Raw genomic sequence first — 25,542 nt, 5'->3', positions numbered from 1 at the left:
ATAGAGTTGGTAGGCATGCGTTATCCGGCAAGGCCGGAACGGAAGACCCTCTCAGCTTCAGTTGCAACCACATCTGGGTATGCAGAAACCTTCTAAGATCCCAGCGTCTCCAGGGAGATGCTCCATTTCCCCTCACTTCTCCGGACCTGACTGCCCTCTAATAAAGCCCCTAGCCAGCACTCTTAGACCGCCCAACCTTCCCAGCTCTTCCTTCCGAGGCGGCTACTCGATGACATCACATCCACTTCCGCTTCCGAAGGAGGCCTCTTTTCATTCCTCGGGACCGCTCTAGGCTGCCACCACGCCGGCTGGCCCCAAAAACTCAATGGTTGTTGGGCGGGGTCGTGACGTCCTTGGCGTGGCTGCAGGGGAGGCCGCGGCGGGGAAAATGGCGGACGGGAAGGCGGGAGAGGAGAAGCCTGAAAAGTCGCAGCGAGCTGGAGCCGCCGGAGGTGAACACAACCCCAGCGTCGTGGGCAGCGTGGGATGCTCCGGGCCTTTCTTTGAGCTCCCAGGGTGGGGGGAGTGGGGTGGGGCGAGAATGGGCGGATCTGGACCTCACCCGGCCAGGTGCTGGGCCCAGACCTGCCTCGGGCACGCCCGATGCGGCCCGCTGGGCTCCGGGCCTACATCGCCTCCTTGCCTGGGGAGAGCCGGCCACTGTTCGTCACCTCCTGGCCCCAGCGGAGGCCCTGATTCCGAGGAGAAGGGAGTTGGGCGCCAGAAAGGGAGACTGAACTCGGGGTGGGACCAGGAGCGGCGGTGCAGGAGCCGCTACCGCCACACCGGAGACGCACATCACACAAAACACACACACCGGAGACGCTCATGAGACAAAACATACACACACTGCGAGCCACCGAGTAGTTGCCGCGGGAACTGGCCGCAGGCTGAGTTTCTGACGGTGCCGGCCTCTCAGTTACACGCAGGAGTTAATTACGCTTGCTGCTCCCTTTTCACTGAGGAGGTGGACAACTCCGGCCTGCTCTCTTTCCTTTACTTCCAAGTTTAATATTGACCCTGTGACAGGATGGGCCGAGGTGATGGAGGGGAAGAGGAATGCCTTTGCCTGCCCTCTGGTTTAAGCTGCGGGGTTTAGGGCTAAGGTTTGGTTGCCTTTCTTTGAAGTATCTTCCCTTAGGCTGTTGCCAGCTGACCGCTTGCCAGATACTTAGGTGACTAAATAGTCTAGCGTGACTCTTCCTGTATTTTGTTACGATGTTAAACTCAGGTTACAGCTATCCTTATTCTGTCCGTTCCACTCCCTAAATTCGGGTCTTGTGCGTTAAGAAAAAGAAACGTAATCTCTCCAGCTCCCTCTTTGCACATAACAAGACAAGTGACTTAACACGTGCGAGCTGTTTAAAATGTTCTAAAAACATTTTAAACATTATTCTCTATTCTGACCACCTCAGTTATCATTCCCGAAATTATTTAATATGAGAAAATAGGAACGATTAATAGCATATGAAGGCCACTAGTAGACCTACTAACATAATGTTTCATGTGAATTGCCTTGGGAACAAAAATTATTGAAAAGATTAAGTGTAATGTTAATTACTTTGGACCCAGGATTTCCTTTTTAAAAAACACGTACAGTTCTGTTAGTTAAGCTGGAACTCCATCTCTCTCTTCCCTCCCCACCCCCTGCCTTTTTTAAAAAAAGAAAACTAGTAAAATACCTAATGAAAGAACGATTTACATTTAAACCATCTGCTGCTTTCTCACTAGGGAATTTTTTTTCCCAAAAAATTTGTCTTGGAAATTGTGGGAGAAAATTACATAAAAATTTAAAAGTAGTTTGAGGAAAAGCAAAAAAATTTAGAAGTAGTTTAAGGAAAAGCCTAAAGAATCATGTGTTGATTTTAAGGCCATCTCGTTAACTGTCTTGACCGAGGGTAGCAGACGTGTTTAATGTGCTGTCAAAATGTATCTTGAGTGTCATTATAAATCCACTGTATAACTTATCTGCCATTCTTTCAGTTGAGGGTTATTCTATAGTATGAATATTGATGTTTCCATCTTAGCATGTGGGGAGAAGTAGTATAAAATTACTTTGCTAATTGGTATCAGAAAAATTATTATGGTCTTTTTCTTGGTAACTTAGAGTAAGTAAATATCCCTTAACTTCTACATAATTTGTTTCCTTGCCGTTACAAGAAAGTAGTGCTGTTACATTTAAGCCATTTTTGAATGTCAGATATTTTTAATGAAATTGTGCAGAGGAATCATAATTAAAATATGTCATACCATGGATATTGCGAAATTGGTAATTTTATGGCAGATAGTCACTTTTTTTAAAACACTGTCAAGTTTGTCTTAGGGGCTTAACTAGAGAATATTCTGAATTTTAATTCCTGTCGAGCAGTCTACTGAGTTGGAAGTATAAGTTTGTTTTTTTTTTATTAATAATTTCGTTTCTTTTCTTTTTTTTTTTTTGAGATGGAGTCTCGCTCTGTCACCAGGCTGGAATGCAGTGGCGTGACCTGGATGCACTGCAAATTCCGCCTCCCCGGTTCAAGTGATTCTCCTGCCTCAGCCTCCCAAGTAGCTGGGACTACAGGCGCGTGCCACCACGCCCAGCTAATTTTTGTATTTTTAGTAGAGACGAGATTTCACCATGTTGGCTAGAATGGTCTCAATCTCTTGACCTCGTGATCCGCCCTCCTCGGCCTCCGGAAATGCTGGGATTACAGGCGTGAGCCACCGCGCCCGGCCAACGTTAATTTATGTCTATGAAAGAAGCTACTTATTTGAACTACCTGCTTTAAATAATAGGGTAAAACTGGTAGTTTTTTTTCTCCTCCCTTTGGTTAAATCTTTGTAGCTCTTTGAAATAAGGTTAGGAGAAATAATGTTAAGAAAAATGTTAAAGAAGAGCTAGTCATACATAGTCATGGCCATCTCAAGCTTTTTTGGTTATACCAAGAACTGCGTCAATGAAATGGACGTTTATGTCAGACACTAGTAGGGTCTTGAATACCTTCTCATTTAGGCTGCACACCTCTGTGCATACTAGAGAGATAGCTCTGCCCTTCTTTCAAAAAAGAAAGCAACCAGAATGCAAATGGGTTATGAAGGGTACCCTTATGGACTTAAACTTTATTAGGTAGTTTTTTCTTCCTTTTTTTTTTTTTTTTTTGAGATGAAGTCACGCTCTGTCGCCCAGGCTGGAGTATAGTGGCATGATCTCAGCTCACTGCAACCTCTGCCTCCTGGGTTCAAGTGATTCTCCTGCCTCAGCCTCCCAAGTAGCTGGGATTACAGGCACTTGTCACCACTCCCATCTTAATTTGTATTTTTAGTAGAGACGGGGTTTTGCCGTGTTGCCCAGGCTGGTCTCAAACTCCTGACCTCAGGTGATCCACCCGCCTTGGCCTCCCAAAGTGCTAGGATTACACGTGTGAGCCACTGTGCCCCACTTACTGGGTAATTTTTTTCAAAGTACGGTACCTTTGTGCTCTAAGGCTCACCCCTCTCCAGCTACTCAATGAAAAAAAAAAAAAAATGCTAGTACCATGTGTAATTTGATTTCATATTAATTACATGTTTTATTTGCTCAGAGTACAAATTAGATAAAATTCCTTTTATTAAAATATTCCTTAGTAAAGAATCTAGTAATTTGCTATTTTATCCATGTTTTATGTTCTAAATTGATAAGCGATTTTCTCATTTTTAAAAAAACTGATCATGTATTTAGTCATTCTTTAGTGTATAGATTGTTTCTACATATAAAACCAGAAGGTTTTCTGTATGTTTCTCTGTTCCATTGTGTAGAGCCAAAGAGGTTTTTAACTGTGTGTCAGTCACAGGAAAGTAGTTATTGTTTGGGCTCCGCTATGAAATGTCATACTTGATTAGAGCTACAAATAGAATACAGAATAAAATTAGCGTTAAGTGCTTTTAGTTATAAACAGACTCTGAAAAAACCGTTTGCATCATACTCTTTTTCAAAGATATTCTGTGCTTCATAAATTGAGTTCCATTTTTCAGCGATCGAATAGCAATCTTGATTCTTTAATCCTTCAGGTGCTTTTGTGATTTTACACATAAATAAGAGAATGGCACCTCAAGCAACCATTTCAGTGCTATCTTTGTCTCTTAGGGAAATCCCAAAGCATAATCCTGCTTAATTTCCCTGCCCTATACTGTCATTACAACTTTTACTCCTTGTCCAAAGGAAATAAAGAGTTTCTTCTATTTTTCATCTAAACAGAATCAAATGTTTTGTTCAAAGAGCTTATTAATCCAGAGACCCCATTATTCCAAAACTATATAGATCTATATCTCTAGCCTCTGATCTTTTAGTCCTTTACTTGTCAGTCTGTGTTCGACTTTTTTCTCCCCATTCTAGCTCTGTGTCCTGCTTTCTTAACTGTTATCAAGGCCATCTCTTGGAGCATCTTCTTTTTCTCCATAAATAAACTCTTGATCCAGTGTAGCATAATACATTCTATATGGTGAATGGGCAAACTGGGGAAAGAAAATAAAAGTTTTAATGATCAGCCAGCCTTCTTTTGTCTTATCGCCTGATATGTTCTTAGTCTTATATAACAGACCCAAGAAAGTCAGAATGTGAACTAATTTCATCATTGACTTCATACAAACAGAAGCAAAATTAGCAAGACATTTTGCCTTCCAAACCTACATATGTATGCCTTCTACTGTTTGAAATTATGATTAGCTCATCTTTCATGAAAAAACTAACATATAAACCAAAGTATGATTTTTTAATAGCTTTTAATAGCTTAAAACAGGTAATAACCAAATTGTCAGAGTAGAATTAAATTTCTCAAGAGGGAATGACCTTGAAGTTCCTTTTCAACTCCTAAGATTGTGTGAGATGTACATGAGGAACACATCACTCAAGGAAATAACTGGGCTGTATTAACACTGTCGTTTGGGTAATAATGGGCCTGTTCATAACTAGGTACTTTGTATGATTATTACTGCAGTACCGAAGAATATTAAAATTTATTAGCCAAGTGTATTATTTTACCATGTGACTAATTGCTCACAAACTACTAAGTGTAAAAGATGTTAGATAGATCTGATTTCTAAAAAGCAAAATTCCACGAATAACCAGATTATTGTACAAATTGTAGTGTTTAGTTGCAGGGTGTTGACATTTTGTGAACTCTGTGTTTATAATTTTAAATTGCTCTGTATTTTGTGCTAGTTAATTCATGGGAGCCTCTTCTACTGCCACACAATCTCAGTTCCTGCTGTATACTCTAACAAACAGTGGAAGAGACTGTTGGGTCAGTAGGTGACAGCTGCAGAGGTATCTTCCATATAACGATGCTTTTTGAGGTTGCTGCTCCCATCAATCTGCTCAGTAAAAATAGCTCATCTTGGTAAGTTGTTTCGACTTCACCAGGACCTGAAGAAGAAGCAGAAAAACCTGTGAAAACTAAGACTGTTTCTTCCAGTAATGGAGGGGAAAGTTCCAGTCGCAGCGCTGAGAAGCGATCAGCTGAAGAAGAAGCTGCCGACCTCCCAACAAAGCCTACAAAGATCTCCAAGTTTGGATTTGCCATAGGTAGTCAGACGACAAAGAAAGCATCAGCCATATCCATCAAACTTGGATCAAGTGTGAGTTGTTATTTCATATATAATGTTTGTAATGGGTCTTAAGGATTTGCTTTGGAAATGTGGCATTTACTAGGTTATGGTAAATTAAGGGTGAAAAGGTACATTGTTTGAGAAGTAATCTTTGACCTATGAACTTAGATGATTAGCACCCTGTTTAAGAAGGGTCTGAATGAATTTATCTCAATAAAGCTGTTAAGAAACAAAGATTTGCAATATTAGGAACAACTATTATAGGGAATATGATTTATAAAATGATAAACTTAGAATTTTTCTAAGTTGGCTGGGCACAGTGGCTCACACCTGTAATCTGAAAACTTTGGGAGGCCAAAGTGGGAGGACCAGTTGAGCCCAGGAATTTCGGTCTGGGCAACATGGCAAGATCTCTCTCTACAAAAAATAAAAATATAATTAAAAAAAAAAAATCTTTTTTCTAAGTTGAGCAAATCCTCTGAAAAATATTGTCAGAAAGATTTTCCAAAGTTTATTTTTTTATCTTTCAGTGCCTGTAGTATTAAAAATAATATTGAGAAATCAGTTATTTGTATCTTAAAAGGTTAATATTAGTAAGGTATTGCTTGATAAGATCTACCTAATTATCTTACTTTGGAACGACAAATGGGCATTGAATACTGTATATCTTATGTTGGTAGTCTTTTACAGGTCAATATTTGATCCTTTGTTTTAAGATGTCAGCCTTAGATTAATACTTATTAACCATGGAACCTCTGAAGTGTTTGAAATATTAATTTGAAGCATATGAAGTTGTAGATATTTGTTTCTGACCTATAATATGAAAACTTCATAACCTTCAACCAAATAGATTTCTTATTTAAGGAAAAAGGAAGTTACTTAAATAGTGTATTGCTATTGGCTTTGGAAAATGGTTACATTCTTGTGTGAGGAGAAAAATCCTAAAATTCCCTTTGAGTTGGTTATTTTTATTTGTGCTGTGAAAGTTAATGCTCATTTGTCAGATGTGCATAGCTTTATTCTACATTAGATGTTTATTCAAAGATCTTAAAAATATGGTCTGGAGCAGTCAGTATATTTGGGCTATTCTCATTTTAAAAAGCTATTATTACTTAGAATCCCCACCCTCACTCTGCTCTGTTTGCCCTTTTTCTATTTCTATTTTTTAAAAAATTCAGTCTGAACAAAAAACATTGAGCTTATAACATCAGTACTTCATTACTCTATTTCTGTATTTCAGCTGATTGTTTTTAATATGTAGTTATAAAACTTGTATAGACCTAACTGCATAAATATTTAATGTTTTTTGATAGGCAGTATATTAAATATATATTCTCAGGTGTACTTCTACTATAGATGGTCCCCTTGAGAATAGATTTTACTGTGCATGAACATAGTTCCTAAATCTAAATCTCTTTTTTTTTTTGAGACGGAGTCTTTCTCTGTCCCCCAGGCTGGAGTGCAGTGGCACGATCTCGGCTCACCGCAACCTCCACCTCCTGGGTTCACGCCATTCTCCTGCCTCAGCCTCCCGAGTAGCTGGGACTACAGGCGCCCACCAACACGCCCGGCTAATTTTTTGTTTTTTGTTTGTTTGTTTGTGTGTTTTTTTTTTTTGAGACGGAGTCTCGCTCTTTCACCCAGGCTGGAGTGAATTTTTTGTATTTTTAGTAGAGACGGGGTTTCACCGTGTTAGCCAGGATGGTCTCGATCTCCTGACCTCGTGATCCGCCCGCCTTGGCCTCCCACAGTGCTGGGATTACAGACTTGAGCCACCGCGCCCGGCCCTAAATCTAAATCTCTACTCTTTTTTTTCAATTTATTTGTATTTATGTATTTATTTATTTATTTATTTTTGGAGATGGAGTCTCTCACTCTGTCATCCAGGCTGGAGTGCAGTGGCACAATCTCGGCTCACTGCAACCTCTGCCTCCTGGGTTCAGGTGATTCTCCTGCCTCAGCCTCCTGAGTAGCTGGGACCACAGGTGCACGCCACCACGTCTGGCTAATTTTTGTATTTTTAGTAGAGCTGGGATTTCACCATGTTGGCCAGGCTGGTCTCAAACTACTGACCTCAGGTGATCCGCCCACCTCGGCCTCCCAGAGTGCTGGAATTATGGGCATTAGCCACTGAGCTCGGCCTCTCTTTCTTTTTTTTATTTTTTTGAGATGGAGTTTCACTCCTGTTGCCCAGGCTGCAGTGCAATGGTGTGATCTTGGCTCATGGCAACCTCTGACTCCAGGGTTCAAGTGATTCTCCTGCCTCAGCCTCCCGAGTAGCTGGGATTACAGGCATGCACCACTAAGCCTGGCTAATTTTGTATTTTCAGTAGAGACGGGGCTTTTCCATGTTGGTCAGGCTGGTCTCGAACTCTCAACCTCAGGTGATCTGCCTGCCTCAGCCTCCCAAAGTGCTGGGATTACAGGTGTCAGCCACCGCACCCGGCCTACTCTTTCTAAATAATTGACATGATTCGTAATTTCTGATAATTTGGGGTGGGAGGGTTATATTTTGAAAAAACTACTTAGTAAAACTTTTTAGTTTTGGAAAACAAATCTGTTTTTATAAAATAAACTGCAAGACTGGGCGTGGTGGCTCACGCCTGTAATCCCAGCACTTTGGGAGGCCACAGTGGGTGGATCACAAGGTCAAGAGATCGAGACCATCCTGGCCAACATGGTGAAACCCCATCTCTACTAAAAATACACAAATTAGCTGGGTGTGGTGGCATGCGCCTGTAGTCCCAGCTACTCGGGAGGCTGAGGCAGGAGAATTGCTTGAACCGGGATGCAGAGGTGCAGTGAGCCAAGATTGTGCCACTGCACTCCAGCCTGGCAACAGAGTGAGACTCCGTCTCAAAAATAAGATAAGCTACAGTGTAAACACAGTTTTATTGCGGGGATGAGGTGTAGGATATTAAAAAAAAATTGAAATTGTTGGATTGATTATATGAAGATAGTTAATCAGCCAACAAATGCTTATTTGTGTCCAGAACATTAAAAACATGACATCTTTAAAAAATTAAGGGTGTTTCTAGAGTTACTATGCATAATCTCTAACTGAACCATGTTTTATTCCTTCAAAAGAAAACACTATTTATAGAAAAAATGTGTGTGGTATAAAAGAAGGGATGGTTAATTTTGTTTCAGTAGATCAGAGAAGATTTTACTGATGAAGTGATCTTTGAGTTGGACTTAAATGTAGGCAGGAGCAAAAGGGCATTTCACGCAAAGGCAGTTAAGATGTGAAGCCATATAGTACATTGAGAAAATCATTAGTATTTGGACAGGGTTTGGTGGGGAAATGTAGGGATAAACAGCCCCCAAAATTAAGACCATGAGACCGAATTTAAGGGCTTGTATTCCATAATGAGTCTCAAGACTTAAACAGATTTGCATCTTAGAAGCATCACAGTGGTACCATATAGATGGTTGGTGGGAAGAGGATGCAGAAAGTGGTGAGGCCAGGTGCAGTGGCTCACGCCTATAATTTCAGCATTTTGGGAAGCTGAGGCAGGATTGCTTGAGCTCAGTAGTTTGAGACCAGCCTGGGCAACACAGTGAGACCTCTTCTCTACAAAAAATAAACAAGGCTGGGCGCAGTGGCTCAGGCCTCTAAATCCAGCAGTTTGGGAGGCCAAGTCGGTGGATCTCTTGAAGCCAGGAGTTCGAGACCAGCCTGGCCAACATAGCAAAACTCCATCTCTACTGAAAAATACAAAAAATTAGCCAGGCATGGTGGCACACACCTGTAATCTCAGTTATTTGGGAGGCTGAGGCAGGAGAATCACTTGAACCCAGGAGTTGGAGGTTGTAGTGAGCTGAGATCATGACATTGCACTCCAGCCTCGGTGACAGAGCAAGACTGTCTCAAAAATAAGAAATGAGCCAGGCATGGCAGGGTGTGCCTATAGTCCCACCTACTTGAGAGGCTGAGGTGGGAGGATCACTTGAGCCAGGGAGGTCGAGGCTGCGGTGAGACAAGATTTGCACCACTGCACTCCATCCTAGGTGACAGAGTAAGACCTTGTCTCAAAAAAGAAAGAAAGGTCAGGAGATGGTTTTTTTTATTTTTTGTTTTTTGAGATGGAGACTCAACTCTGTCACCCAGGCTGGAGTGCAAAGGTGTGATCTTGGCTCACTGCAACCCCTGCCTTCCGGGTTCAACCAATTCTTCTGCCTCAGCCTCCTGAGTAGCTGAGATAACAGGCATGCGTCACCACCATATCCAGCTAATTTTTTTTTTTTTTTTTTTTTGTATTTTTAGTAGAGAGAGGGTTTCACCATGTTGGCCAGGCTGGTCTCGAACTCCTGACCTCAAGTGATCCACTTGCCTCAGCCTCCCAAAGTGCTGGGATTACAAGCATGAGCCCGTGCCCAGCTAGGAGATGTATTTCTGACAGTAGTCCAGGCAGGTAATGAATGCTAAGGACCTTAAGTTGGTAATGTGATAGCATGATTGAAAAGGCAGAGGGAGAATTAAGTTTACTTAATAGGTCTCTAATCAACAGGACCTTACAAGTTGAAGAAAAGATTTTCTGGTTTGAGTACTTATGAACACTAACTAAAGTACCTAGGGGAGCTCCTAAGTGGAGCTGCCCAGTAGGCAGATGATAGCCCATTTAGGGGTAGACATAGGATTTGGTAGTTAAAACTAGGAATGAATGAAATCAACCAGAGAAGGAAAAGTCATTGACAACAAAATTCTGGTTGTCTGCTAATTAAAAAAAAATTTTTTTTAGAGATGGGGGACCTGCTGTGTTGACCAGGCTGGCCTGGAACTCCTGGTCTCAAGCACCCCTCCTGAGTCAGCTTCCCAAAGTGTTGAGATTGCAGATGTGAGCCACTGTGCCTGCCCGGGTATCTTTATCTTCTAAATGGGGAGCAGCAGGAAAGGGACAGAACAAAATGTCGGAGAATTAGGAGAATAACCAATAAAAAGCATTTACAGAAGCCAAGGAAAGGGTGTTTTTATTTATTTATTTTTTTTTTTTTTTTTTTGAGACAGAGTTTCACTGTCACCCAGGCTGGAATGCAGTGGCGTGATCTCACCTCACTGCAACCTCTGCCTTCTGGGTTCAAGCGATTCTCCTGCCTCAGCCTCCCAAGTAACTAGGATTACAGGCACTCACCACCACACCTGGCTGGTTTTTTGTATTTTTAGTAGAGAGCACCTTAGGAGGCTGAAGCGGGTAGGTCACTTGAGGTCAGAAGTTCAAGACCAGCCTGGCCAACATGGTGAAACCTCATCTCTACTAAATATACAAAATAAATTCGCTGGGCATAGTGGCACACACCTGTAATCCCAGCTATTCAGGAGGCTGAGGAATGAGAATCATTTGAACCCAGGAGGCATAGGCTGCAATGAGCCAAGATTATGCCATTGCACTCCAGACTGGGCGACAGAGCAAGACTCCATTCTCAAAAAGAAAAACAAAAAACATAGTGAGAAGAGATGGTTTGGATTAATTATGTTTATAGGCCTAGGAGCAGAAAGCCCCTTTTATGCTTTCAAGGCACATTGTATTTAACATTACTATGGGAAGGTATTACTAATCATTTTCTCTTGCCTGTACCGTACCCCTTAGGCAAGTGATATTGTAGATCTTAATTAGAAAATCTTTTATAGGAGGGCAACAAATGGACACCACTAGTTAGTAAGTAAAACATACCCACTGATAATCCACATTTTTGAAAAGAGAGAATGGATTTGTCTAAAGTATTGGGTTCGTTACTATACAAATTTCTATGGAAATACAGTTAAATCTTTCAAGATAAATTATTCATATCATTAAACAAGCTTGTATAAATGTTATTTACATGATATTCTTTTTAATATGTTTCTTCTTCAGAAGCCTAAAGAAACCGTTCCAACTCTTGCTCCAAAAACTCTTTCAGTAGCAGCAGCTTTTAATGAAGATGAAGATGTAAGTTGATATCGTTTTGTTTTTTTACTTTAACCAGTTATTTAAGGAAGGTATTAGTGGCAAATTATAGGTTATAATAGTATTAGTGAATTTTCTTTATAATAGTTTTTGTGTCTGTGTGTGACATCCATAAAAACTGGATACTCTATTTTTGCATTTTATTTGGTTGTAGGATTATTTTAGAGTATTGTTGACTTTGGGAGCAAGAAGCTTAAGGATGAAATCAGCAAATGCTTATTATGAGTAGTTTGTGCTAGGAAGTATGTAGGATCCAAAAAAAGAAAAATCCAATACTGTTGCCTTAATAATTTTTATAGTTGGGGTCTTCAGTAATGATACATTATGCATGCATTCAATTTTAAAAAGCCAACCATTGGCTAGGCGTGGTGTCTCATGCCTGTAATCCTAGCACTTTGGGAGGCTGAGGCAAGTGGATCACTTGAGGTCAGGGGTTCAAGACTAGCCTGGCCAATATGGTGAAACCCCATCTCTACTAAAAATACAAAAATTAGCCAGGCGTGGTGGCACACGCTTATAATCCCAGCTACTCAGGAGGCTGAGGCAGGAGAATTGCTTGAACCCAGGAGACGGAGGTTGCAGCGAGCCAAGATCATGCCACTGCACTTCAGCCTGGGCAACAGAGCGAGACTCTGTCTCAAAAAAAAAAAAAAAAGTCAACTATTGTGCCCATTTCCCATATCCCTAGGAGGGATAACAATTAAATAGTGCTGGTGATTCTGCCAGAAGTTCTACTCAAAAAGCATGTGGTCCAGAATGAGCATGAGATGCTTATCTGACAGTCTCTTAGTCCCAATTTCCTCATGCCCCTCACAATGTCTCTGTCTTCCCATGTTATGAATGACCTATGGAAGTTTCAAGTATAATTCTGACTGATGTTTTTGTACTAGACTCTGACATTAAAACCTAACCCCTACTCATGACGTGACGTCATTGTGTAGCAAATAAGTGTTTCAGGATACATCAGTAGTTGTTCCCAAAAGCATATGTGGGCGTATATTCGTGTGTGTGTCTGTGTGTGTGTGTGAGTGAGTTTCTTGCTTCAGAGAGAGAGTGTGTGTGTCTTGCTTTGTTGCCTAGGCCGGAGTGCAGTAGCATAATCACAGCTCACTGTAGCCTTGACTTCCCAGGCTCAAGTGATCCTCCCACCTCAGCCCCTCAAGTAGCTGGACCACAGGCATGCCCCCCCATGGTCAGCTAATTTTTGTATTTTTTGTAGAGACAGGGTTTCACCATGTTGCCCAGGCTGGTCTCAAACTCCTGGGCTCAAGTGAACCTCTGCCTTGGCCTCCCATAATGCTGGGATTACAGGTGTGAGCCACCACACGGCCATATGTTCTTATGTGGATAAGACTTAATATGTTCAGAGGGCTGGAGCGATTTGGGAAGAATATATATGAAGTAGATACTAAAACATTAGGCAGGGTTTTAGTGAATCAAGAAATAATTTTGTGGCTGGGCGCGGTGGCTCACACCTGTAATCCCAACACATTGGGAGGCCAAGGCGGGCGGATCACCTGAAGTCAGGAGTTCGAGACCAGCCTCAACATTGAGAAACCCCGTCTCTACTAAAAACACAAAATTAGCCGGGTGTGGTTGTGCATGCATGTAATCCCAGCTACTCGGGAGGCTGAGGGAGGAGAATTGCTTGAACCTGGGAGGCAGAGGTTGCAGTGAGCCGAGATCACGCCATTGCACTCCAGCCTGGGCAACAAGAGCAAAACTCTGTCTCAAAAAAAAAAAAAAATACTTTTGTAAGCCAAGCTATCAATTTTCAAGTCACAAGCAGTAAATACTGAGTAGCTGCATTTGACTGAACTGGAGAGTTTTGTAGAGGAATTTTGAGCAAGGATAAATATGGAATCATTGGAGCCCAAATCAATAAGCAGAAAATTATTGTAGTCATCAGTGTGTTCTCTCTTGGACTTTCACTCATTCTATCCATTTGAGTGCTTTCTGTATGTTAGCCACTGTGATGTTATAAAGGTAAATCAGAAACGTTCACCTAGGAACCCAGCCTAGTAGGGCAGACTTAAATGTAAGACAGTACAAGATAAAAATCGAAAGTATCTGAATAAATGATACTGTGGAAATTGAGAAAAGGAGTAAAGGCCAGATACTAGATGCAGCAGCATGTAAAAGACCACTGGACTGGCAGTTGGAAGACCTGAATTAAGTTTGAGAAACACTAACTTAAATAATATTTAAAGTTTCTTGGCATCTCTAACATTCTTAAGAAATCAGATACCATTTGATTCAACCCATTCAGATATGTACAGACTGTAGGAGGGAAGAACGATACAGGATGCAGGGAATACGTGCAAAAGTGCAGAGGTTGGAAATTGTAAGCACCTACATTACAACAGTGGCTTACTTTGAATGCTAACAATTTGGATATCTTTTCACATTATTTTACCCTTAATTTGTGAGTTGTGTGATATATTTATTCATATTTTGAAAATGGAGAAATTGACTGGGCACGGTGGCTCACGCCTGTAATCTCAGTACTTGGGAGGCCTAGGCGGGTGGATCACGTGGTCAGGAGATCAAGACCATCTGGCTAACATGGTGAAACCCCGTCTCTACTAAAAATACAAAAAGTTAGCTGGGCATGGTGGCATAAGCCTGTAATCCAGGCTACTCAGGAGGCTGAGGCAGGAGAATTGGTTGAATCCGGAGGGTGGAGGTTGCAGTGAGCCGAGATCGCGCCACCGCAGTCCAACCTGGGCAACAGAGCAAGACTCCATCTCCAAAAAAAATGAAAATGGAGAAATCAAGTATGCATGAGCACATGCCAGTGCACACACGTGTTGTCTTTTAGGTCTTCCTGTTACTTGTTCTTTGCATCATACCCTGCTGTTTTCCCTGCTTTTAAATAAATTTCGGATGCATTTAGACAACATTCTTTCTGCTATAATATAACAGTAATAAAGGATAAACTGTCTCATAGATTTAAAAAACACATGTGTCCGAAATCTTTTTTTTTTTTTGGAAATCATAAGTAACCTTGGATATATATTTGAGTTTGAAATATACTGAACAAAGAGGATAGCCACTTAATTAGTTAATTTTGAATTTTAAAATATTTTTCCAGTTGTTACATATGTATAGTCTCCTCTAATTTGGACAGATTCCTGAGTCTTTGTATATATTTCATGGTATTAACATTTTTGAAGAGTACAGGCCAGTTATTTTGTATAAACTCGCTCAATTTGGATTTGTCTGATGTTTCCTAATGATTAGTTTCACGTTTCTTTCTTTTGGCACAAATACCACAAAAGTGATGCCAAGTTGTCAGTGCATCATATCAGGGAGCACATGCTGTCAATATGCCCCATCACTAAAACAGTGTTAACTTTGATCATTTGGTTAAAGTGGTGCCTGCCAGATTTCTTCACTGTCAAATTACTATTCTACCTTTTGTAATTAAAATTTATTTTGTGGGGATAGGCTTTGAAAATATGTGAAAATAATATGATTGAGGACGTTCACTCACTAGTGTTAACATCCGTTGATAATTCTCACCAGAATTATTATGATAAGGTTTGCCAAATGATGATTTTTCTGATTCTGTCATCCTTTCTGCATCTATTAACTGTCTCTTACTGTAAGGAAGAGCTTCTTATTATCACACTTAAATTGTATTTATTCAAGTGTATACTCATGGAATCTTACTTTATTCAATAGGTTATAAAGCTCAAATTGTCACAGATTTAACCAGTAGAAGTCCCTTCAAGCTGGATCAACACTCTTTTAAAAAGTAGTATTTAGCTAAGCAGTAGTATTTAGCTAAGCAGCAGCATTTATACATAAAAACTTACATTTGAAAGGAACTTTCCCCACAATTTTCAACAACTATAAGTATAGAAAAAGGAATGAGCTCTTTTTTTTTTTCTTTGAGACAGAGTTTCACTCATGTCACCCAGGCTGGAGTGCAGTGGCACGACCTCAGCTCACTGCAACCTTTGCCTTCCGAATTCAAGCAATTCTCCTGCCTCAGCCTCCTGAGTAGCTGGGATTACAGGCACGCACCACCACGCCTGGCCAATTCTTTGAATTTTTTGTAGAGACAGGGTTTCACCATGTTGGCCAGGCTGGTCTTGAACTCCTGACGTCAGGTGATCCACTCACCTTGGCCTTCCAGAGTGCTGGGATTACAGGTGTGAGCCACTGCACCCAGCCAGGAATGAGCTTTCAAGATGTCTTTATTGTAGTAGATATTTTTGAGGAGCAGTACCTTAAAGTGGTTAAGAACCTTTGCTGTGGTGTCAAACTCTTTTGCTATTCATTTGCTTTGTTTCCTTGAGCAAGTTAACTTTGTTACCTCACCTGCAAAATATGAATGATGATAATCATACCTCCCTCATGCGATTATGTTAGGATTTTTAAGAGATAGGACATACACAAACATTTAACACAATGTGTAGCATTTAGTAGCTAAATGGTTTTATTTCTAGAATGTTTGTTTTTTCAGCAATTTTTTTTCTTTATGCAAAATCAGCACCCTAGAAGACAGGCATTTATTTTTTAAATGTAGTTAAGGTAAATAGCTCACTAATTTTTTCCTTTTACCAAAATTTACAGTAGTGAAAATGCTAAAAGACTTAGATATAAAATTTAGCGTATTAGTAAGCAGGAATTGAATAAGTCTGTATGCAGTTATCTTGGTTTACTTACTTTTTTCTTTAGAGTGAACCAGAGGAAATGCCTCCAGAAGCAAAGATGAGGATGAAGAATATTGGAAGGTATTATAATTTTTCATAAATATTATAGAAAGTTACAAAGGTGAATTAAGAACAAAAATTACTTGCACATGATTTCTTAGAGTTCAGGCTTTTCTTGTGCATTTGGGCAGAACAATTTTTAAAAGCATTTTCTGTGTACTAGATGATTAATTAGGATTTTGAAGATGAATAAGACATGGATCAATCCTCATGAAGAAAGATAACTGTAATTATTCTGTGAACTATCAGTGATTTTATTTAGTCTCCCAGTTAAAGAAAATGAGTATCTTAAGACATAACAATAATTTACTTCTTGACAGGGTCTTACTCTGTTGCCCAGGCTGGAATGCTATGGCACGATCACAGCTCACTGCAGCCTCAATCTCCCACACTCAAGCTACCCTCCCACCTCAGCCTCTCAAGTAGCTGGGACCACAGAGATATGCCACGACACCCGGCTGATTTTTTTTTTATTTTTAGTAGAGACAAGGTCTTGCTATGTTGCCCAGGCTGGTCTCTAACTCCTGAGTGCAAGTGATCTCCCCACCTCAGCCTCCCAAAGTGCTGGGATTACAGGTGTAAGCCACCACGCCCAGCCTGTTTTTTCAAATAAGAAATAGCTATGAGAAATGTTTCTGATTTCAAAATTTTTCCTGGTATAAAACAAATGGCTTTCAGTCACTTCATTTTTTAAAAAAATTTGTAAGTGGAGACAGGATCTTGCTATGTTGCCCAGGCTGGTCTCAAACTCCTGGCCTCCAGCAGTCCTGCCTCAGCCTCCCAAAGTGCTGGGAATATAGGTGTGAGCCACCATGCCCAGCCACTTCACTTACGATATCATTTCTACCACATTATCCTATATTTCTTTTTTGCTTTAATGACTTTGCCAAATACCAAAATAAGACAAATGAAAGTATTTTAATTTTCTCCATTGTTGCTGTTGTCATGGAGATAACATTTAATTTTAAGTTAACATAATGTGCAGTTTCCTGTCTTTGTGTTCATTAATGGATAGCTTAGAGATCAGTAAGAAAGCTTAATTCCACCTCAACCCCATATTATGTCCCCATTTCTTCCAAATGTATGAACCCACAAAGAACTGAGTGGTAAATCTTTTTCCTTTTCCTGTTTAACTACCAGTATGATAATGCTAAGTGCTAAATCTATACACAAGCATAAGTCTCCAGACTTCCATTATGTGATTCAAGTAGAGTCAATCCCAGTGGCTGCCTGCATGCCTTCCTTTCATACTGAGTGTAAAGTAGGAAGTACATATGACGTTGTTGTCCCGCCTAAACACCCAGCACATGTATTAATATAGTTAAACATAAATAACTGAAGCAGAAGTTCATAAAATGACACCGAACCTTTCTGTGTGTAATATATCTTCTTGTTTTTCTTCTATTTCATTTTTTACAAATGCTGGCGGCCAGCTATCACATTGACTTCATGATGCTGTTAATGGGTTACAGGCAACAGGTTTTTTCATTTTTTTGTTTTTTTGTTTTGTTTTGTTTTTGGTGTGTTTTTGTTTTTTTTTTTTTAAGACAGGATGTAGCTCTGTCACTCAGGCTGGAGTGCAGTGGTATGATCATAGCTCACTGCAGTCTTGGCCTGGGCTCAGGCAATCCTCCCACCTCAGCCTCCTGAGCAGCTGGAACCACAGGCGCACACCACCACACCTGACTAATTTTTAAATTTTTTGTTGAGACAGGGTCCACCATGTTGCTCTGGCTGGGAGGCAGCAGTTTTTAAAACTGTAGTGGTTCCCACACTTAGCTATGTATCAGAATTACCTTAAATGTTTGTTAAAACTACAGATTTATCCCCACCCCCAGTTTAGGCCTGCTGGATCTGAAATTCTACAGCTGTGTCTATGAAGTGTTTTTTTGTTTGTTTGTTTGTTTGTTTTTTGTGACAGAGTCTTGCTCTGTTGCCCAGGCTGGAGTGCAGTGGCGTGATCTCGGCTCACTGCAACCTCTGCCTCCCAGGTTCAAGCGGTTGTCCTGCCTCAGCCTCCCAAGTAGCTGGGACTACAGGCACGGGCCACCATGCCTGGCTAATTTTTGTATTTTTAGTAGAAACGGGGCTTCACTATGTTGGCCAGGCTGGTCTCAAACTGCTGACCTCAGGTGATCTGCCTGCCTCGACCTCCCAAAGTGCTGGGATTACAGGTATCAGCACCGTGCCTGGCCTGCGAAATGTATTTTTAAAAAGCTCTGTGGGGGCTTCCAGTGTTCAGTCTGTGTTTATAATAGGTGCTAAACAAACATGTATTGCATGAATCAAAATCATAACCTGAAAGGCTTTATATAACATTTTAAATAAGTTTTCTTTCTTTTAACACAGGGATACACCAACATCAGCTGGACCAAACTCCTTCAATAAAGGAAAGCATGGGTTTTCTGATAACCAGAAGCTGTGGGAGCGAAATATAAAATCTCATCTTGGAAATGTCCATGACCAAGACAATTAAATGATGTTTTGAAATTGGGGTGTGGGGTGGGTGTAAAGTTAAAAGGAACAGTTTCCTTTTTTAAAGAATGGTATAAGACTATCTTTGGAGCCGCTTTTTTTTTCTTTTTCATTTTTTTAAAAAATTGAGTGGTACACTAATAAATGAGAGTTTGAAATTAGAGGTAATTTATGTTTTATATACAGATTTCAAGACATTTGCTAATTTTGTAGTTTCATGTGATTAGTTTCCAAAGGTTACAGATAATAAATCAGAAATGGTACCTTTTTAAGAATTGCATATTTTTTTAGACACAACTATTAGCACATTAAGAGGGAAGCAAAAAGTTACTGTCTATTTAAAACTGCAAGCAGTTAACTCTCTTAACTCCCTTATTACCTAAACTTGTCTGGCTCCCGGGAACAGCCTTATAGAGAGAGGGAGTATTGTATTGGGAGGAAAATGTTACTGAACTATTGACTGAAAGTAAATTTAGATAAAATACAGCTTTTTTCCTTACGGGCATTTGTTTTGTTTCAAGTCATCATAAACTAGGTATTGCATTGCTATCCGTGGATACAGACGCTTAGCTCTTAAAAGAATTTTTTTTTTTTTTATGTAAACTGTTGAATATTTGAAATAGCCCACTTCACCTTAATGGATCTTGTCTATCTTCATTAGTCTTCAAAGAAAAACCATTTGCTACCAAAGTAAATCAGTATTTTGAATGTGCTTCTCTTGTTTTTTGTTTATTAGCTAGTTCCTGTAAGCATTTCCACCAGAACTTGAGGCAAATCATAAGGAAGCTGTTTCTTTTAAAACACAAACCACCACCAAAAATTTAAATGTACATATTGCTTAAGTATTTGGCTCTTTTTATTTTTTAAAAGGTATAAACACCGAAAAAAAAAATTAACATTGTATGAAGATGGAAAACAAGAAGATGCACTTTCTGTAACTTTGTCTAAGGATTTAAATTACTAACTTGTGAACTCCAATTTGAATTGAGCTTAACTATCGGCTTTCTTACTAGTAAAATTATATGGTTTATTTTAAATGTGTACATATTGACCAATGGCCTCTGAAAAAGCACATTTTAGATACTGAAATTGAAGGAAAGAAAATGCATCTTCAAACATTTTTTGAAATCTCACCTCATATACTTTGTTAGATTTGTGTATTGTAGGGTGTTTGTTTTGTATTTTTGTATTGTATATGAACTTCTTTTTAAATGTGACAGTTAAACACATCTTTAAAAGCATAGTCACAGACAAAAGCATACAGTATAAAAATTTCCTTGAAAACTCCTACAATATTATATTTGGAGGCAGCTTCAGACTGTTCTGTTGGTGGTAACTGCTTGCTGAGGTCTTTTAGTTGGTAATAACTCCAGAGAAGCAGCCTGTGTATATTCCTAACACTTTGTTCACTAGCATTTAAGTTTAGAATAAGCCCAAGTAAAACAATGGAAATGTATATAGAACTCTTAGTTCTTACATGATTTAATTATATCAAGATACATGAATTTAACTTACTTTAATGCAGGCAAACTATCCATTTTTTGTCCATTTTCCTGTTTGTTAAAATAACATACCTCTCCTACATATTATTTTCTTGACCCAAATGAAATATTAACCTAAGGTCAAGCTGGGAGAGAGAAATGACTGAGATGAATGTCTTTACTAAAGTACCAATAAATTTGTCAAACTCAATAGTGTTTTTATTTTCTGTTCCATTTAATTGTTGCTTACTGGTTTTTGTTTTTAAAGTTGAGACAAATGTCAAGTGTTGCTCTTGTTCATATTGTTGACCAAAGTAATCGGGGATTTAAAGTTCTGAATTACTAGTGTCTACCTAGCTCAGCACCTAGTTCTGTAGCATTACAGAATCTCAGACTCAAAAAGACTTAATCCTCCTCCAGTGTCAAATGATTGTCCAGTGCTTTAGAAAATCTTGCCAAAGCTTTTCTTTGACAATGACTAAATATTAGAAAGTATTCTTTTTTTTTTTTTGAGACATGACAATGACTAACTATTAGAAAGTATTCTTTTTTTTTTTTTTTTTTTTTTGAGACAGTCTCACTCTGTTGCCTAGACTGGAGTGCAGTGGTACGATCTCGGCTCACTGCAACCTCTGCCTCCCGGGTTCAAGCAATTCTCATGTCTCAGCCTCCCAAGTAGCTGGGACTACAGGCGCATGCCACCACGCCCAGCTAAATTTTGTATTTTTAGTAGAGACAGTGTTTCACCATATGTTCAGGCTAGTCTCGAACTCCTGACCTCAGGTGATCCACCTGCCTTAGCCCAAAGTCCTGGGATTACAGGCATGAGCCACCACGCCCGGCCTAGAAGGCATTCTTTTACTAGTGTCTTCTGTCCATTAACCATACGTATGGACTTAGACCATAAAGAAAAAAAACGTAATCTCACTTCTACTTAATGGCTTTCTTCAAATATTTGAAGTTTCTTTCTTTTTTTTTTTTTTTGTTTTGTTTTGAGATAGAGTCTCGCTCTGTCGCCCAGGCTGGAGTGCAGTGGTGCGATCTCGGCTTACTGTAAGCTCTACCCCTTGGGTTCACGCCATGCTCCTGCCTCAGCCTCCCAAGTAGCTGGGACTACAGGTGCTCGCCACCATGCCTGGCTAATTTTTTTGTATTTTTAGTAGAGTTTCACCATGTTAGCCAAGATCGTCTCGATCTCCTGACCTTGTGATCCGCCTGCCTCAGCCTCGCCTCCCAAAGTGCTGGGATTATAGGCGTGAGCCACCTCAACTGGCCTGAATTTTGTTTCTACCCTACACTTCTGCCTCCCCCCTCACAGCTTAAATATCTCCACTTGATAATTTATTGGTATTTTTGACTCAATTTGCCTTCTTTGTTTGCATGCTATGCGTTGTCAACACATTGTAGTTGCCCAAACTTCATTTCTTTGGTTATCATGAATTTTAAGACCACATAGTTGTTTTCTTTCGTTTTTTATCACTTTGACTTTGCTGACCATTTTGCTCCCATGTGATTAGTGCAGCTTTTCCCTTTAGTTTCCTCTACTTGACAAGAACTTGTCAGATATTTCCCTTTTAGAAATACGTTTTTTTCTTTCTTCTTTTCTTTTTTTTTTTTTTTTGAGACAGAGTGAGTAGCTGTGTCACCCAGGCTGGAGGGCAGAGTGCAATCTTGGCTCAGTGCAACCTCCATCTCCCAGCTCAAGCGATCCTCTAGCCTCAGCCTCCTGAGCAGCTGGGATTAGAGGCACATGCCACCACACCTGGCTGATTTTTTGTTTTTTGTAGAGATAGGCTGTCGCCATGTTGCCCAGGCTGGTTTCAAACTCCTGGGCCCAAGTAGTCCACCCGCCTCAGTCTCCCAAAGTGCTGGGATTACAGGCATGAGCCACCCACGTTTGGCTAAAATATATTTTCTTAACTTACACAGTGCTCCTGCTTAACAGGTCAGGTCCTAGTTAATGGAAAACTTGAACTACATTGTGGAATTAAGATTCATTTCTAGTTTGACTAATAAATAAAGGCTATGAGTTTCAAGGTTTTTTCTCTTTTTTAAGTTTTTTGTTTTTTTTTTGTAGAGATGGTGTCTTGTCAAGTTTTTTTCTTATATCAAGGTTGCTTGACAGTGAAGGGATGGCTCAAATTATATTAGTGGCTAAGTAAAAATACTACTTTTTAATTTTTTTGATTTTCATTTTGAAAAAACTTCAGACTTACAAAACATACTGCAAAAATATTACAAAGTATTTTCATATACCCTTTACTCATGTTCCCCAAATGTTCTTTTCCAAAACCTCAGGACAATTGTACAAATCAATAAATTAACATAATTGCAATATTATCTGTTATGCTACTTTATACTATTCTACAGACCTTCAGATTTGCCCCACTAATATAACCCTAGTCCAAGATCTTCATTATCACTTTGTGGATTTTCATCTTTTTTTAGTCTCTTTTAATCTAGGACACTTTGATGTTTATTGTTCATGACCCTAGACGAAAGTACAGGCCAATTATTGTTATTATTATTATTTTTGAGACAGAGTCTCGCTCTCTTGTTTCCCAGGCTGGAGTGCAATGGCGTGATCTCAGCTCACTGCAACCTGTCTCCTGGCTCCAAGCAATTCTCCCTCAGCCTTCCTGAGTAGCTGGGATTACAGGTGCGCAGCACCACACCCGGCTAATTTTTGTATTTTTAGTAGAGATGGGGTTTCATCATATTGATCAGGCTGGTCTTGAACTCCTGATCTCATGATCCACCTGCCTCGGCCTCCCAAAGTGCTGGGATTACAGGCGTGAGCCACCGCACCCAGCAGGCCAATTATTTTTAAAAGGTATCTCAAACGTTAGGTTTGCCTGATGTTTCCATATGATTAAATTCAGTTTATGCATTTATGCAATACCTCAGTATTTCATTCCTGCTATAAGAATTCCATAACTAAATTATGGTTGATATGAAACTTTGAATAGGTCAGTAGAAACTACAAAACAACCCATGTAACCATGACTGAAAATAAAGTATTTTACCCAATGAGGAAAAAGATTATAACAAGAAGCTGAACAACTAAGTAATGCAAAGAAAGCGACATTCAGGGAACGCAAGTAATAGATATTGGAATATTTGCAAATGATTAAAGCAAATATAACGAGATTGACTTGGGAGTAAAAAGATGTGCATGCGTGGGGATAAAGGTTATACTGTACTTTTTTTTTTTTTTGAGACGGAGTCTCACTCTGTTGCCCAGGCTGGAGTGCAGTGGCGCGATCTCAGCTCACTGAATGCTGTACTTTCTGCAAAGTTTGGCTATGAACCTAAAATTACTCTTAAAAAGTTTACTAGCAACAACAAAAGAGGTATGCCGGATGCTATGGCACACCTCTGTAATCCCAACACTTTGGGAGGTCAAGGTGGGAGGATCACTTGAGTTCAGAAGTTCAAGACCACTCAGGATAACGTAGTGAGACCTGATCGCTACAAAAAAAAAATATCCCATTATAGTGGTGCACACCTGTAGTCTCAGCTACTTGGGAGGCTGAGGCAGGAGGATGGCTTGAGCCTGGGAAGTTGAGGCTTCATTGAGCCGTGATCACACCACTGCACTCCATCCTGGGTGACAGAGCAAGTCAAAAAAAAAAAAAAAAAGTGAATGTGCGAGCATGGTTTGACTTGGAAGATTCACAAGGTTCCTCTCTTCACCATGAATATAAGTAATAGTTGGATATAAAATCTCAAGATATTGGTAACATTAACATTACTGTAATGCTCTGTGTGGATGTTAATGTAACCCTCATTTTATATGTAAGTATAATTTCCCCTAACAGGATTTAAGTGTAGTCAATTATATTCTTGTGGGACCACTTTGAGAAGAAAATGTCATTTTCCCAGGTAATTTTAAACACAGGTGTTTCTTCCGTTTTATTCTTATTTGAATTTTATACTAGCCATTCGCTATGTCATGCTCCAAGGAAGAGAATTGGGAATATTAAGTACTGATTTTTACCAGATGCCTTGCTTTCTCTGGTAGGAGTAATTTAAGAAGCAACTGCTATTCTGTATTAACTCTTAAGTCAGGGCTGGTGGTACCACCATGATGAAATGGAGAATAATGGTAACAGCCATAGCTTGCCATATAAAAAGCTAATTAATTCTTTTGCATGGCTTCTTTGTTACAGACAGAGCTATTAGAAAATTGGAAAGCTGAAAGATGAAGGGCAGTTTTAAATATTAATCTGGAAGTAATATGTGTAAGACAGAAAGGAAAGTAGGGAAAGTATTTCGGATATGTTGTCGGATTCAGTTTGCTAGTGTTTTCTTGAGGATTTTTGCATTCTTATTCATAAAAGATACTGGTCAGGCTGCGCGCGGTGGCTCACGCTTGTAATCCCAGCACTTTGAGAGGCCAAGGCGGGCAGATCACGAGGTCAGGAGATCGAGACCACGGTGAAACCCCGTCTCCACTAAAAATACAAAAAAATTAGCCAGGCGTGGGGCGAGCGCCTGTAGTCCCAGCTACTCGGAGAGGCTGAGGCAGGAGAATGGCGTGAACCCGGGAGGCGGAGCTTGCAGTGAGCCGAGATTGTGCCACTGCACTCCAGCCTGGGCGACAGAGCGAGACTCCTTCTCAAAAAAAAAAAAAAAAAAAAAAAAAAGATACTCGTCTGTGCTTTTCTTATGATGACTTTGGTTTGGGTATCAGGGTAATACTGGCCTTATAAGGTGAGATGAGAAGTGTTCCCTCTTCTGTTTTTTGGAAGGGTTAATGAAGAATTGGAGTTATTTCTTTTTATACAAAAATTTTTAATTGAGGCAAAATATACATATATAATTTACCATCTTTACCATTATTAAGTGTACAGTTCAGTGGTAATACATTTATATTCTTGTTTTTCACCTTCATCCCCCACCTCCCCTTCTTCGCCTGTAATAATCACCAATCTACTCTCTATTCATGAGACCTACTTTTTTAGCTGCCACCTATGAGCGAGAACATGTGATATTTGTCTGTGTGTGGCTTATTTCACTTAACAGCCTCCAGTTCCATCCATGTTGCTGAAATTGACAAGATTTCATTCTTTTTCATGGCCAAATGGTGTTCAATTGTGTAAATACATCACATTTTCTTCATCCATTCATCTGTTGATGGGCACTTAAGTTAATTTCATATTTTGGCTATTGTGAATAATGCTGAAATATACATGAGAGTGCAGATATCTCTTTGATATATTGATTTACTTTCATTTTGGTATATACCCAGTAGTGGAATGGCTGGACCATATGGTAATCCTGTTTTTAGGTTTTGTTTTTTTTTTTTACAGTTTTTATGGTTTCATTTAAACACAAAACGTGCACTTA

At 39.8% G+C, this 25,542-nt stretch overlaps 1 protein-coding gene across 2 annotated transcripts; it reads left to right on the top strand.

Annotated features, from left to right (window-relative positions):
- The first annotated feature begins 266 nt into the window (after positions 1–266).
- PCNP (PEST proteolytic signal containing nuclear protein) lies at positions 267–20,429 on the top strand. 2 transcript variants are annotated; one of them, XM_032150285.2, is made up of 5 exons: positions 267–452; positions 5,381–5,595; positions 11,418–11,492; positions 16,200–16,255; positions 18,584–20,429. In XM_032150285.2, the coding sequence occupies exons 1-5, from the start codon at positions 326–328 to the stop codon at positions 18,708–18,710; spliced, it is 600 nt and encodes a 199-aa protein (XP_032006176.1). In that variant the 5' UTR covers positions 267–325; the 3' UTR covers positions 18,711–20,429. The 2 variants fall into 2 exon arrangements, with proteins under 2 accessions (XP_032006176.1, XP_058293555.1); XM_058437572.1 differs by lacking the exon at positions 267–452 and adding an exon at positions 5,233–5,357 and having other exon boundaries at positions 5,433–5,595.
- Positions 20,430–25,542: the final 5,113 nt, after the last annotated feature.

This window comes from Hylobates moloch, unplaced genomic scaffold (assembly GCF_009828535.3).
Source record: "Hylobates moloch isolate HMO894 unplaced genomic scaffold, HMol_V3 SCAFFOLD_4, whole genome shotgun sequence".
Taxonomy (NCBI): domain Eukaryota; kingdom Metazoa; phylum Chordata; class Mammalia; order Primates; family Hylobatidae; genus Hylobates; species Hylobates moloch.
Note: the sequence above shows the minus strand (reverse complement) of the source record. Positions and strands in the feature narration are given on the sequence as shown.